At 35.7% G+C, this 15,431-nt stretch overlaps 2 protein-coding genes across 2 annotated transcripts; one reads left to right on the top strand and one right to left on the bottom strand.

Annotated features, from left to right (window-relative positions):
- Positions 1 to 810: 810 nt before the first annotated feature.
- Positions 811 to 2,385, top strand: LOC110886477. Its single transcript, XM_022134286.2, has 2 exons — positions 811 to 1,208; positions 1,548 to 2,385. Exon 2 carries the CDS (start codon positions 1,601 to 1,603, stop codon positions 2,189 to 2,191), a length of 591 nt encoding a protein of 196 aa, XP_021989978.1. The 5' UTR covers positions 811 to 1,208; positions 1,548 to 1,600; the 3' UTR covers positions 2,192 to 2,385.
- Positions 2,386 to 14,381: 11,996 nt separating this feature from the next.
- Positions 14,382 to 14,964, bottom strand: LOC110883258. Its single transcript, XM_022131061.1, has 2 exons — positions 14,802 to 14,964; positions 14,382 to 14,680 (listed from the first exon to the last, which is right to left on the bottom strand). Exons 1-2 carry the CDS (start codon positions 14,962 to 14,964, stop codon positions 14,382 to 14,384), a joined length of 462 nt encoding a protein of 153 aa, XP_021986753.1.
- Positions 14,965 to 15,431: the final 467 nt, after the last annotated feature.

The raw sequence follows: 15,431 nt of genomic DNA, 5'->3' as shown, positions 1-15,431 counted from the left end.
TGACATTTAATTTTTTACATTATATTATTTTATTATATTTAGAGTACGTTTATATAATATAGATATAGATGTTGTCAAATTAACAATTAAATAATTAACTGATAACTAATTAGTTCATATTGACTCTTGGTTTGGCTAAGTCTTTGTACATTGACACTTCAAAACTACAAGTTAATCATTAGTCTTTCGTAATAAAGTTCATAACGGGTACCTTGCCTCTTATTCAGCATTTCTACCTAATTCTTTTTTCAATATATGTTTATAATTAATTAGAAAGATTAAACTAAATTATAATTATCTGTAAAATATTAAACTAAATAATATTTAGTAGGTGGGTTATCTATAATTAATTATAAGATATTAAACTAAATAATAATTATCCATAAGAGACATTGTCTAATATGATGACAAGTGTCCTCAAAATGGTTTCTTTTATTATATAGTATAGATAAGATAGGTTCTCGTTCATCAACACACAATTAAGGGTCATCATCACTCAAATAGGTTTTCTAATTTTCGAATCACACCAACATTCCAACCGAGTGCCAAATTTAATTCGAATCGATTCGACCAATATACTCAAGTTCCAACCATATACAACGATGATACAGGTACATTTATTTTTTAGTTAATCAATCAATACATATTTATTTACCTAATTTTCTCATAATTCAGTTTATCCAAATCAACCAGGATTCAAATCGATAAATATTGAAACTTTTAAAAAATCAGAAATTAAATCGCACGATGTAAAAATCCCAAAAATTGATTCCTTAGAAACCGATGTACACAACATAAAGTTATCGTGCACTATGGTTTTATTCCATTGCCAATTGATATATTGTTGTGGATTCTATTATTCTCCATTTGCTAAACCCTTAATGATTGAGTAATACTAATACCTACCCACCCCCACCAAATATAACCAATCCTACAAAAAACCCAGTATCCCTTCATTCTCTGTTCATCTCCACCTCCTTCACTTCATTCATTCATTGCAATTTTAATTTTCATTTTCATTTTCAGTTCATAAAAACAAATCTGTAAAATGTTCTTCAGATTGTTCTTCCTTTTCCCTACCAAATACAAGCTTCCAGATGGAGAGTGGGAGAAAGAGAGATAATCAGTAACCCATAATCTTCGTCTTCTTATAGCCTAATTTTCGAATCCAAGGAAAACCGTCGTTGAATTCATCTGATCCTGTACAGGTAACTTAATTTAACTTTGTTTCTTCTGTATATACCATACTGATTTCAAAACAAATCATTGAATGTTTATATTGGTTTCTCTCTTTTTTTTTTTTTATATCAGAGATGTCTTGATAACAATCTTTTATTGTCACAATATTCATCAACAGACTCTCCCTTGACAATAGTAACAATCTTTTATTGTCACAATATTTATCTACCGTGATTAGATAACAATTTTATATTGTCACACATAATATGCACCAACAGACTCCCCCTTGACAATAACATAAAAAGTTGCTTTGAAGTTCTTCTGATTCAGTGAAGTAATTTAATCTAATTTTGATTTTCTGTCAACAGGATATTTATTTTGAAACGAGTAAGTGTATGTTTCAGCTTGTTCAATCTCAAAAATGTCAACTACCGTAATCAGCGATGCGATGGTGATGCCATCAACTGAATCACAACCAGCGGCAACAAAATCTATAACAGAGATAGCCGAAGTAGTATCCGTTAAGTGCGAATGTTGCGGATTGACAGAGGAGTGCACGCCAGAGTACATAGAACGGATACGAGAACGTTATCAACAGAAATGGATCTGTGGATTATGTGGCGAGGCGGTTAAGGATGAGATCGTTAGGAGCAAACGGTTGATAACAACCGAAGAAGCGATGACTCGCCACGTGTCGTTCTGTAGATCGCCGATCTCGTCAGGTCCGCCGCCTGATCCAACCGCTCATCTTATTGCCGCCATGAGACAGATTCTCCGGCGGAGTTTGGATTCTCCGGTGAGGTCGGTGCCGTGTAGTCCGACTACGACGAAGATTTCTGATGGAATTACAATGCTTACGAGATCGGAGAGTTGTTTTTCTAATCTTACACTTGTTGTTGATTCGAGTTCGTGTCGTGAATCAGAATCAGTAGAAGAAGATGTTGTTGATGATGAAGATGAAGATGAAAATGGTGAACGATCAAATGAGATTGATGAAATGCATTCAACGTGAATGAAAATATCTTTTTTATGTTAGGATGACGATACTCCAGTGGTCCGTCAGTGATCCAAATTTGTCGCTCAAAAAATAAATCGGTACTATGGTTTACTAAATGACGTATTAATATTATCACAGTTAAGTTAAATGGATGTTCATGGTGGTTATGACTATTTAATGAGTTAAAATGACACAGGATATCAGTGACATAATATAGAATGACAATGTGACATGAATACATGATGGTTATAATAAAATCACCTTTTGTTATATATATTGTTTTATCTTGTATGTAATATATGTATTTCACTCATAGTGTTACCGTTAGACCATCCGTGGCGAGGGTTAACTCATCCACGCCCCAGCCACGTGTGTGGCGTCCCGGTGTGGAGAATCGGAACATGATGGTGCAGAAGGAGGACACGGGGCGGGGCTCAATTGAGCTTGAAGGTGTGAGAACCTCCTTGAGTTTTTTTTTTTAAATACAGCTAATCATAGTTAGTCATCTTAATCCCAATACCTGATTCAACATAAAATCCTAATAAAGCCGAAAACATCCCTTAAAGCCCCATGGTAGTAGAAAAGAAGTGTGTCACGTGTTGCCTAGGTGCTCCACATGACAACAAATTTTCCACCTAAAGCCTTTTAAGAGAGTGTTTGTAATTGAGTTTGAAAATGACGTATTGACTTGTTAGTTTTTTCAATACTTTATTTCAAAAAGTCTGGATTTGGAGCTTTTCCAAGTGACTTATTGGCTCCAATAAGTTAATATGTCATTTCCAAACTTAATTCCAAATCCCTCCACAACACATAGACTTATGGTTTAGAACGAGCCTATACCATATGGACTTATGGATGTTATAACAAGAGGGGTTGGATGTTCATCTTTGAACATGAGTGAAGTGAACAGTTACATATATATATTATTGAGTGAATTGTAAGTTTTGTCCTTTATCTATATATTTAATTTCAAACGGTGTCCTTTACCTTTAAAATTGATGAGTTTTATATTTTATGTTTCAGATTGTTGCACGGTTTGTCCTTTAGCCGTAACTCAGTTTGTTTTTAACGTTAAATAAGATTATGTACAGGTCACATGAGGGTACTTTTGTAATTTACCTATTTTTAATTAAAAAATAGAGTTAACTGCCATTTTCGTCCCTGTGGTTTGGTCACTTTGGCCATTTCAGTCCGTTTTTCAAAAATGCGCCATTTTCCTCCCCGACGTTCTGGAAAGGTGTCATTTCAGTCCAAAAAATCATAACCCAGTTAAGTCGGTTTGTAAATAAGGATTGATTGTGTAAATTTGTTAATAAAAGGACCATTTAAGTAAAATGTATAAATATTTATATAATTATAAAATCTATATTATACAAAATATACACACATTCAGTAACCTGTAACCACACCATCACCGCCACACTCTCTCTTTCTACTCTCTCTCTCTCTCTCTAAACCACCACCACCACTATCACCTTCACCTCCACCGCCGCCGCCACACCAGACCCCACCCACATCCCCTTCCAACACCACCACCATCCACCAAAACCAAACCTGTTCTATCTCTACACTCTCCACCACCTGCATCACCAGTTCCCACCACCGCCACCACAGCCACTGCCACCACCACCACTCCGATCTGCCACCAACATCTCATACCATCATCTCCACCTCGTTCACCACTAACACACCACCACCACCACCACACCTGCCGCCTCCCTTTCTCTCCCTACTCTATATAAAAACACCACCACCACTAGCCCTGGCCGCCATCAACATCTCAGGCTACCGTCACCGCCTCGTTCACCACTGTCACCATCCAATCCATAACCACCGTCCCACCACATTACCCTTTGTCTCTCTACTCTCTCTCTCTCTCTCTAACTCCAGTAACAACAACATCTCAGACAACCATCACCAATTCACCACCCTCATTTACCACAGTCAACATCCCATCCATAACCACCATCGCCATCACCAAAACAGCCAAACAAACCTAACACCTAAAACATTTCATTTCACACAGACATTTCATCAAACACCTTACCTGCATACTCACCACCGCCGCCGGAACCGGAGCTCCGGTGGTCACCACCGCCGCCGCCAGAACCACCACCATCAACGTCATCATCGTCATCATCTGTTATCATCATCATCGATCATCATCGACCTTCATCATCATCATCGCGATCTTCATCATCATCATCAGACCTTCATCACCACTGCTGCCGCCTGCAACTCACCGGAAAAACGGCACCCCCACCGTCGCCGGTTCTCTCTCCCGCCTCCCTCTCTCTCTTTCTCGTCGTTATCTCTCTCTCTCTCTCTCTCCGACTTTCTCTCTCTCTCTCGTCTGATCTGTGAGATGTGGAGGGGTGTGTGGTTAGTTGGTTCGTGGGGGTGTGAGGTGTCGGGAAGATGGCCGGATTTACTCCGGTCACCGGAGTAGAGAGGTAAAGGTGATGGTGGTGGTGATTGCAGAGCATAGAGAGAGAGAGTAGAGAGAGAGTGTGTGTGTGAACTGAGAGTGTGTGTGTATATATATATATATATATATATTTTATAATTATATTAATATTTATACATTTTACTTAAATGGTCCTTTATGTTACAAATTTACACAATCAGTCCTTATTTACAAACCGACTTAACTGGGTTATGATTTTTGGACTGAAATGGCACCTTTCCAAAACGTCGGGGAGGAAAATGGTGCATTTTTGAAAAATGGGCTGAAATGGCCAAAGTGACCAAACCACAGGGACGAAAATGACAGTTAACTCTAAAAAATATGTAAATGAAAAAAACAAAAGGTTAAAAAATATATAAACCAAAAACTCTCTCTCTCTCTCTCTCTTCTCACTCCTTCTACGCCAATTGTCACCGGAGCTTTCATCAACCATCGCCACCGCATCATTCTCACCGGAGCTTTCAGGGACAACTGGAAATTGAAGTGGTGTTCTCTCTTTCCTCTCACTCTCTAGCCAAAACCCACCTCTATCTTCACAATCATTCAATACCGACTCTTAATTAGACGAATTCCATTCACCTCTCTGTTTACCTCTCAAATTTCTTTGATTCTCATGTGCAGATTCAACAGATCCTTTGGGTGGGAGATTGTAGAAGGTGGAACCATGGCGTCGGACTGTTACCGAGTGAAAACGTCGGTGGTTCCTCAAAGCTTCGGCGAGAATGATGCGGTGGCGATGGTTAATGAAAGCTCCGGTGAGAATTGGGGTAGGAAGAGTGAGAAGAGAGAGCGAGGGTGTTGAGAGAGACAATGTTTTTGGTTTATATATTTTTTAACTTTTTGTTTTTTTCATTTACATATTTTTTTAATTAAATAGGTAAAATTACAAAAGTATGCTCATGTGACCTGCACATGATCTCATTTAACGTTAAAAGCAAATTGAGTTGGGGCTAAATGACAAACCGTGCAACAATCTGAAACATAAAGTATAAAACTCATTAATTTTAAAGGTAAATGACACCACCTGAAATTAGGTATATATATAAAGGACAAAACTTGTAATTCACTCTATATTATTTAGCGGGGTAACTTTGTAGAATAGTAACCAAGTTTTAAAAGTATTCCAATTAGGTCACTCAAGTTCGAAAAGTGTTCTAATCAAGTCACCCAACATTCATTTTTCATTAAAATTAAGGGTTTTTTTTATCGATTTTATAGATAACCTTGGTGATGTGGATTTTTGTTTTTTTTCCCTTTTATTTGATGCTAATGTCGAGTGATGACGTGGATTTTAACTTGTTTTTTTTTATTTTTAATGTTATTAAAGTGTTTTTGGGACAAAAACGATACGATTTACCTAATTGGGACAAAACATGGAAAAAAGAACATGACTCGCTTTGAATGTTAAGTTATCTAATCAGGACAAAAACAATACGAGTGATCTAATTAGAACACTTTTAAAATTTATTTACTATTCTGTGACATTTTCCCTATTTAGCTTTAGATGAAAACTATTAAACTTTTAAAGATGTTACTAATGATTGATTAGTGATTAAGGAAGCTGCTGATTGATTAACAATTTAAATCAAGTAAAATTAACAAATTAAACCGTTGTTAAATAGGAAAAAAAACTCGAAAATGTGAACATGCACCTAAGATGTGAAACCCCTCAAAATTAACTATTCATGTCAAAATTTCTTTCAACGATAATGTATCTTGGGAATGAAAAGTTGTACTCATCCTCACACAAGCAAAATACATGATAAGAGAAATATTGTGAACGAAATTTGGTGTCTAAGTAAAAGTAGAAAAAATAAATAGTTTGCAAGTATTTCACTAAAATGATATATGTAGTTTTGATGCAAGTAAATTAAAACACATGGTTCTAAGTTTTCACATCTAAATTAGATATATGATAACCCCATATTTGTCATCGATCTCCTCGTGAGACGCGTGGTCTATTAATCTGAATATCAACAAATATATGAGTCCCTTTTGTAATAATATCGTAATATCAAAAGCACCCCCCCTCACTTTGATGGGAGTTAAGAGTTAACAATTTGGAATACGTCCAAAGACATAATAGGGACTTAAAGTTGGAAAATGGTTGTGTATATAGATGGATATATATTTGTTTGTATATATGTACAAGAAAACCAAATCACATGGCACCACCTACAAAAACAGATTGACATTATATTATATTAATAATTAATTGATACATATGATTAAAATTATTTTTGTTTTTATATAGCAATATGCTCTATAATTATTTTGAAACGATTGGAAAATATGCAAGTAGGTAGGGTGGTGCACAATTAGGGTCCAAAATTTACTAGATTAGCTAAACCACCTCCCAAATAATTGAGGTTTATATTCTAGATACATGTCTTAATATCCTCCATGTGACATGTTGGTGGGTCAACAATCAACCCTCAATTTTCACACTAGATATTTATCATTTTTTATGTTGGTATAACCAAATCATAATAAAAATTTCTGTTATTATTAATTTCTAATTGCTCGATTTAGTTAATTTTATTTTTGGTTATCCAATAATATACAAAATGATTCAGTTTGATTATGATTAACCGATAGAACATTTGGTTTCATTTATTAGGTTTTCCCTACTTAGGCCACACGGGATGGTCCGTTATACCACCCCACAACGCGTTGAACTATAACGCTACACCACCGTCGATCTTACCACCACGCGTGGTAAATAAAACGCGTTGAACCGAGCACGCATTGAAGTGTTGAAAATTTCGACCGTTTGTTTAATTTTTGACCGTTTTAAAACGGTAACAAGCATTTAAAAAAAAATTAACCATTTTATCTATTTATATATCTCCATTTTAACCATTTTACACACACCAATCTACATATTTTAAACCAATTTAAACCCATTTCACACAATTTTTGTATCTTTCTCAAATGGAATTCCCAACGGATTCGACGTTTCCGATGTCTAGCGATACCGATACCGAGTCGTCTTCCGACAACGAGACGCTAAAATATTTTGTGTCGGTGTATAACGAGCTTGATGTCGAGTCGTCCCGCCCAAAGAAGAAGATGGTCGACCGTGATCGTATACGTGCCAACGAAGTTTTGATGAACGATTATTTTGTGGACAATCCGCTCTACAATGCTGAAACGTTTAGAGATCGGTTTCGTTTAACCAAAGAATTATTTTTAAAGATTGTTGGAGACATCGAAGCAAGCGAGGAATGGTTTCAAGAAGGTTACGATGCGAGGGGCAAACCAAGCTTCACGCCGATACAAAAATGCACGTCCGCCATTCGCCAACTAGCGACAGGTAACCCTCCCGATCAATATGATGAATATCTAGCTATGTCGGAAAGAACTTCACGTGAATGTTTGCAATTTTTTTGCAACGCGGTCATTAAGTTGTATGCTAACGAGTTTTTACGTAAACCGACGAGCCACGACATCTCACGTATTTACGTCGCACACGAGGCTAGATGGCATTTTCCCGGGATGCTCGGTAGCATTGATTGTACAGATATCGAGTGGAGAAATTGTCCAAGAGAGTTGCGAGGGGCGTATGTTAGGGGAGATATCAAAAGACCAACCATCATACTAGAAGCGGTGGCGTCGAATGATTTATGGATTTGGCATTCGTATTTCGGTGTTACAGGTTCAAACAACGACATCAATGTGTTGCATACGTCGCCGTTGTTCCAAAGCGTAACGGATGGTACCGCACCTTCCTCTCCTTTCTATGTTAACGGTTGACATTACAGACGAGGTTTTTTTCTTGTGGATGGTATCTACCCACCCGTCTTGGTCTGTTTTTGTGAAAGCTCCCTCATTTCCTGTCGAGCATAAAGAAAAGGTGTTCAAAAAATTGCAAGAATCGGCAAGAAAAGATGTTGAGAGGGCATTTGGTGTTTTAAAGGGTAGATGGGGTATACTACACCGACCGGTTCGTGCTACGAGCAAGAAATCAATACATAGCATAGTGTATGCATGTATCATATTGCACAATATGATGATCAAAGAAGACGGACGTGCAATATCCCCGGATTGGGTGCTGGATCCTCCTACACAAGTTCAAGTTCCACAAGATATCCATTTACAATTGCGTAACGAAGAAACTCACTTTCGGTTGAGATACGATTTAATCGAACTAGTAGGTTCTCTAGGTTTGGAGTTTCCGGATTCGGACGAGGAGCAGGTTTTTTTTTTTAAATTGTATGTTTCTAGTATGTTAAATTGAAGTAGTATGTTTTAAATTTAATGAAATTTTTAATTTTAGTGTTTTATTGTTAATTTCTAATTTAAAATAAAAAATTTTAAAAAACTAGTGAAATTTATAATTTTGTTTTAAAATAAAATTAAAAATTTCTAATTTTAAAATGAAAATTAAAAAAAATGAGAGTGATAGAATTCCATCACTAGTGATACCACCCCCTACATTTCTATCACTAGTGATAGAAATTTGGTTGATGACATGGCATGATTTTATTGGACAGTGAGAGTGATAGAATCTATCACTAGTGAACCACCCCTCCTCCCCTTACGTCATGTTAAATAAAACATTTCAACAAACTTGATAAATGTGGGCATGGATGTTGGAACTTAAAATAAACTAGGGGTGTTCAAGATCGGATTATCCGGTTTTCGGATATCCAAAAACCGGATATCCGAAAATTTCGGATAGTGAATATTGATATCCGAATCCATATCCGAAAATCCGAAATTTCGGATATTCGGAAATCGGATGTCCGAAATTTCGGATACGGATTCGGATATCCGAATTTATAAAAAAAAATCAAAAAATCCGTTTCGTGTATAGATTAAAACTAAACTTATATTCGATTTTATAAATTTCCAACATTTAAAACTAAAAACAATCATAAATTCACACGAATACAATTATTTACTACTTTTTTACTAACTTTTACAATACTTCAAACAAAATATAATGCTCATATACTATATATATTTATAAAAAAAAAAATTAGTTCTCGGATATCAGATAATCGGATTATCCGAAATTTTTGAAATTCATATCCGAATCCGAAAATTCGGATTATCCGATTTTCGGATATCCGAATTTTCGAATATCCGAAATTTTGGATATTTCGGATACGGATTTTCGGATATTTCGGATTTGGTTTCGGATCCGGATTTTTTTGAACACCCCTAAAATAAACCACCTCGCCTTTATATCCTACACAGTTTTCTCCGGCTTCTTTTTAATTTTGTTGAAAATCAAGTCATTTTTAGCTTTTCATAAGAGCCATAATTTTGCCAATAATAACTTACAATATATATTTAACTTACATGAACTTTTATATAGTTATTTGATGTTGTTGTGCTTTTTGTAGACGTTTTTGCAATAGTAGTTTCTTAATTAAATTATATGACCAAGTCTTTTTCCCAAGTCTAGTATGGATTGAATGCTTATCAATCATTTATGTATATAACTAACAATTAGGATTTTAATTGAGATGAACTCACAACTTTAAAACTAATTATTTCTAGACAGAGCGTATGAAAAGTAAAAGAGGGTGTCATTAGTTTACCCGTTTAGACCAAGTGTAGTGGGAGGTGAAGATAATGCCCCACTCTATCATTCGTCATGTAGTGGTCCAGTTAGCATTGACGCATTATGAGACATTTGTTTAAAATAAGTGTAGTGGTATAATACCCCAACCAATGATTACTCAATTATTATTATTTTTGTTTTTTCTTTTCAAATAAAACTAATAAAATTTCATTAAATAAAAAATTACATTGCTAAAAAAAACGTAAAATGCAAAAATTAAAACATAAAATCTAAAGTCTGTATTTCTCCGCTAACACGGTTATCATTCCTGGAAAGCTTCTTGGAACTGATGACATGTGTGGTTTATATCGGTCCATTTGCTTAATATCGAATCCTTGTCCTGATACTCACCTTTACTCCTCGCTTTAAAAAAAGTTTCACGAATTTTACTCCAAAAAATGGGTGAAGTTTGATAGTTTTCTAAAAAATAAAACAAATATATTGAAGAGAAGAGGGTAAAGTTTATAAAAAAAGAGTGGAAAATGGGGTTTTTATAGGTAAAAAAGTTGATTTAAAATAAATAAAAATTTTAAAAAAAAATTGTTACCGTTGAAAACAACGGTTATATATCGATTCTCGTGCGAAAATTGGCGTTTTAAATAAAACGCTTGGACCTTTCTTTTGAAAAAAAGGCCTCTGGGGGCGGTCTCCATGGCGTTGTGGGGCGTTTTTTGAGGGGAAAACGCCAAAAACCCGCCCACTACGGATGATCTTAGAAATTGGCTTTACCAAACTAGAGTTATTTATTCGGCTCACTTAATCTAATTTTCTGTGTTGGCTTATTTTTCATCAGCTTATTCATTTTTTTTCATCTAATACATGTTAGAGGAACCCTTAAAGGTGAGAGCGGTGCTCCCCTCAACTCCCTTCATCGGAGTTAATTAAATTCGTCAATGTCAACTCTCCTCTCCAACTCCCCTCAAGCACTTAATCATAGGGGGTGATTTCACCCAAAGCATGTTTTAAAAAAAACGAAAACGTATGATTGGTTGAAAGAGAGTGGGGCCCACCATTACCCTCTCTCCCTCATCTTCCCGCATGCGTTAACAATTTACCGAAATCTGAGATCACCTCAAGCACTTGGAGTGTTGGCGGCACATTCCCCTTGCGGCAAAAATTGTCTCCGCTCACTTCCCCATGCACCCCGGACACCCTAAATGATTTTATAAAAATCAGTGAGAATATATCAAAAGAAACATTTGGAAAAAAAATTATGGATTCGTCAATACATATTTGGTATGTTGAGTCAATGAGTTGGCAAGATATATCTCATCCCGTTAGACCCTCCGTAGTGGGGCGTTTTTAAAAAAGAATTCAAAAAAAGGCCTAAAAACGCCCAATAACCATTACATAGGGCGTTTAAAAAAAATTCAAAAAAAGCCCCCTTGGCGTGGTTTTAAAAACGTCTTGCCCCCTTCTCCTAGTCCAATCATCTTTCATCTCCCTTTTTGTTATCCAATAAGATTTTTAGGTGTTTTTTCTTTATTTTATTTAATGCCCCAATAATGCCCAATAATGCATCATCCCCACTACACCCATTTTAGAAAACGCTCAATAATGCCCCTTTACAGACTGGACCGCCACATGGCGTAAAATGCCCTAGGGTGGGGGCATTATCTTCCCCTTCCACTACACATGGTCTTATACAAATATCTCCAAGTTAACTACTATTACCGACTTAACTACAATTGAATTCGCAAGTGTCAATTTCAATCCGTTTTAATATTGAAACAGGTTATTGATATGAATTTTGGTGATAATGAGTCAAGCCACTGAGTAAAAAAAAAAGTTTAATTTTAAATGAAACATATCGAATCGAACTTTAATTACAAACTTTATTTTCTAATATAACAATCATGTGTTAATTAACATTAATTACTATATTAGACATAATTAACAACAATCGGTATAAAGTTAAGTGATTGGAAGTAAAGAAATCATAATAGACAAAAACTTAAAAGAAAAAATTAAAAAAAAAAACAAAGAAAGAAAAAGAGAAAAAAAAAAACTACAAAAGACAAAGAAAGAAAGACTATATTCATAAGACCATTTATCATTTGTTATATATAAATTTCTTTCCTTGCACCAATATTGACATCTACGACAAATCTTTTATACCGAAATCAACGATTCAAACAATCTGGTTACGACACAAACCATAACCGAAAGAAACCATAGAATTTGGGTTTTAGGAATTGGCTTTACCAAATCGTTAGTTATTTATTCGATTCAGTTAATCCAATTTTATCGGTTGATTTGTTTACGATCCGCTTGTTCAGTTTCTTTCTCACCTACTACATGTTTTTTTTAAACGGCAATGAACGACATGCATTCAATCTAATCTTTTGATGAATAATTTTAAAGAAACTTTATTACAGGCTAATCACTTCCAATAAGTATACAAGCTCAATCATATTTGCTTATTTGGTATGCTGAGTTGGCTGGCAAGATGTGATCGAATGATTCCAAACCACAAAGTAATAAAAGTTTAATTCTAAAGAAACATATCAAATCCAACAAAAAACACACATATATGAGGTGATTCCTTAGATAAATAAAAAAATAAATAATAAAAGAAACACATTATGATAATTCATTGATAATTAACTTTTATTCCCGGCCTGAGTTTTAAGTTGCAATGTCGATTTTTTAAAAGTTTCTAAAGCATTCTTTAAGGCTTCAAGATCATGTAGAAAAATTCCGAATTATATTAGATGGTTCAACCTAGATCTTTTCATGGATAATTCTATTTGTGAAATACCATGGACACATGTATAGATTATAGAATAATCTTGATATAGAAGAATCTAAATTATACTTGAAAGTTAGGCTAGCATATATAAATAGGGTTGTCCATTTAAGCAAACAATCTTCAAACACCCAAGTTCACCTTGGGTGAAGCATCATTGTAGAGATCTTTTTAGTTAACAATAAACTTTCTTTGATTACGTAGTCTTGCATTTCGCCATGGTCGCTTCAAATTGCTGCCAAGTCGAGTTAAACGGTTGATCTGAGAACATACCTAAAACCATTGGGTATGGGGAGGATAGTCTCCAAAGGGACTATCCTCCACATAAGCGCCGCGTAAGCATGGGGGGAGGACCATCCCTTGGAGACTATCCAAGGGTGTGGTGGATGCTCCTCCCCCATTTTTTATTATTTATTTTTTGCCATATTAATTAAAACAAAGTAAATAAAAATAGTTACATTTAAATAAAAACTTAAAGTTACATTTAAAATAAAAATCCTAAAGCTATATTAAAAAAAAATCTAAAGTAACATTAAAAAAAACTAAAGTAACATTAAAAAAACCTAAACTTAAATTAAAGAAAAGCCAAAAGTTACAAATAAATAAAAAAAAACTACGCGTTGTTTTCTTCGAGACTCCAAATGTGATCGATCAAGTCCGATTGAAGATTGACATGTGTGAAATCGTTATGTAACGAGAACCTGTTCAAATCTTATTGTTCTCCGCTAACCGGAACATTATTCTCCTCCACCGCGTTCTCGTCATACTAACAAATTGCATGTCCTTCGTCTTCGAGGATCATGTTATGCAACAGAATACAAGCATAAATACAGTATCGCAACGTTTTGGGTGTAAAAGCGCGTGCTGGGTTTTCAATAATATGTCATCTTTGTTGGAGAACCCCAAAACACCGTTCAATATCTTTTCTAGCCGTTTCTTGAAACTTGGCAAATTTCTTTCTTTTTTCATCCGCAGGATGCCTAACCGTTTTAACTATTGTAGAGTTTTGTGGGTATATTCCATCGGCAAGATAATACTCGCGTCTGTACTCCACGCCCGAAACTGTAAAACTCGTATCAGGACCGATCCCTTTTATAACATCGTCAAAAACCTCCGAATTTTGTAGAACGTTGATGTCATTATTGGAACCAAGAATACCAAAGAAAGCATGCCAAATCCATAGGTCTTGAGACGCAACAGCTTCTAGAATTATTGTTGGATGTCCCTGATCGCCTCGCGTATACATTCCTCGCCAAGCGGTAGGACAATTCCGCCATGGCCAATGCATGCAATCAATGCTCCCGAGCATGCCTGGAAAACCGTGCCTTGCTTGGTGGTGTTGATACAAATTTTGAACGTCAGTGTGATTCGGTTTTAGCAAATATTTTTGGCTGTAGAGCTTCACCACAAATTTTCAAAACTTGTATAAACATTCTCTAGCAGTTCTTTCGGACATCTTTAAGTATTCGTCCCAAGAATCGGCTGTCGTCCCATAAGCAAGTTGACGAATCGCCGCAGTACATGTCTGTAAAGTGGTGAAGCCCATTTTGCCTCTAGCATCGGGTCGCATGGTAAAAAACGGGTGATAAGCGGCTAAATCGTCGGCGATACATAAGAAAAGTCGACGACTCATTCTGAAACGGCGTCTAAAAATAGCCTCCGAGTACAGCGGCTCGTCGGCAAAGTAATCAACGATTAATCTTTGGTTAGCACCTACAAGATAACAAAATATATATACAACTTATAATTAAAAAAATAAGACTAAAAACATAAACTTAAAAAATTAAGAATAAATATATAAGAATATAAATATAAGAATAAAGATATCACTAACTTTCTCGGTCTCGCTCGATGTGTGGGTTCTTGTTTCGTGGTTGTGACGAAACCTCCTCCTCCTCTTCTTCCAAAATTATTTGTGTCGCCTCTACAACCTTGTTTATAAAATATTTTACGGCTTCCATGGTGTCCGTCGAACCCGATGAAGAAGAAGATGACATGGTGTATTTTTTAGAGAATATTATGTGGGTATTTTGTATAAAAATGTGGGAGTTGTTTGGAGAAAGTGGGTGAATTTTGGTATAAAAGTGGATAGATACGTGGGTATTTATAAAGGTTTTAAATTAAATTGAATTTTTTTTTTAAATTAGCCGTTATATCAACGGATATATTGAATGGACCCCACCAAGCTTGCCTCGTCTCTACCGTCTGATTTCCGACGCATGTGCCGCGTCGGGCCCCTAGGGGGCGGTGTGCGACGTTCCTACGGGGGGGGACGGCCCTGTGCCAAACCCCATACCCATTGGTCTAAGAGCCACATGAAAAAAAAAATCAAAAGAATTACATGAAAAAAAAAATCAAAAGAATTACTTGGCAGCAAGGTCTATTAAATTCGTTTTATTATTACATTAAGGGGCTATCTGGCAACCTCTGCATCAATATTGAGCTATTAAGAGGTCTAATTGGG

This window comes from Helianthus annuus, chromosome 10 (assembly GCF_002127325.2).
Source record: "Helianthus annuus cultivar XRQ/B chromosome 10, HanXRQr2.0-SUNRISE, whole genome shotgun sequence".
NCBI lineage: Eukaryota > Viridiplantae > Streptophyta > Magnoliopsida > Asterales > Asteraceae > Helianthus > Helianthus annuus.
Note: the sequence above shows the minus strand (reverse complement) of the source record. Positions and strands in the feature narration are given on the sequence as shown.

Excerpts from the sequence above, each read along its gene's own strand:
- LOC110886477 (XM_022134286.2), top strand. The coding sequence starts at position 1,601 with ATGTCAACTACCGTAATCAGCGATGCGATGGTGATGCCATCAACTGAA.
- LOC110883258 (XM_022131061.1), bottom strand. The coding sequence starts at position 14,964 with ATGTCATCTTCTTCTTCATCGGGTTCGACGGACACCATGGAAGCCGTA. Across the intron at positions 14,681-14,801 it reads CATCGAGCGAGACCGAGAAA|GTGCTAACCAAAGATTAATC; the intron begins GTTAGTGATATC and ends GTTATCTTGTAG.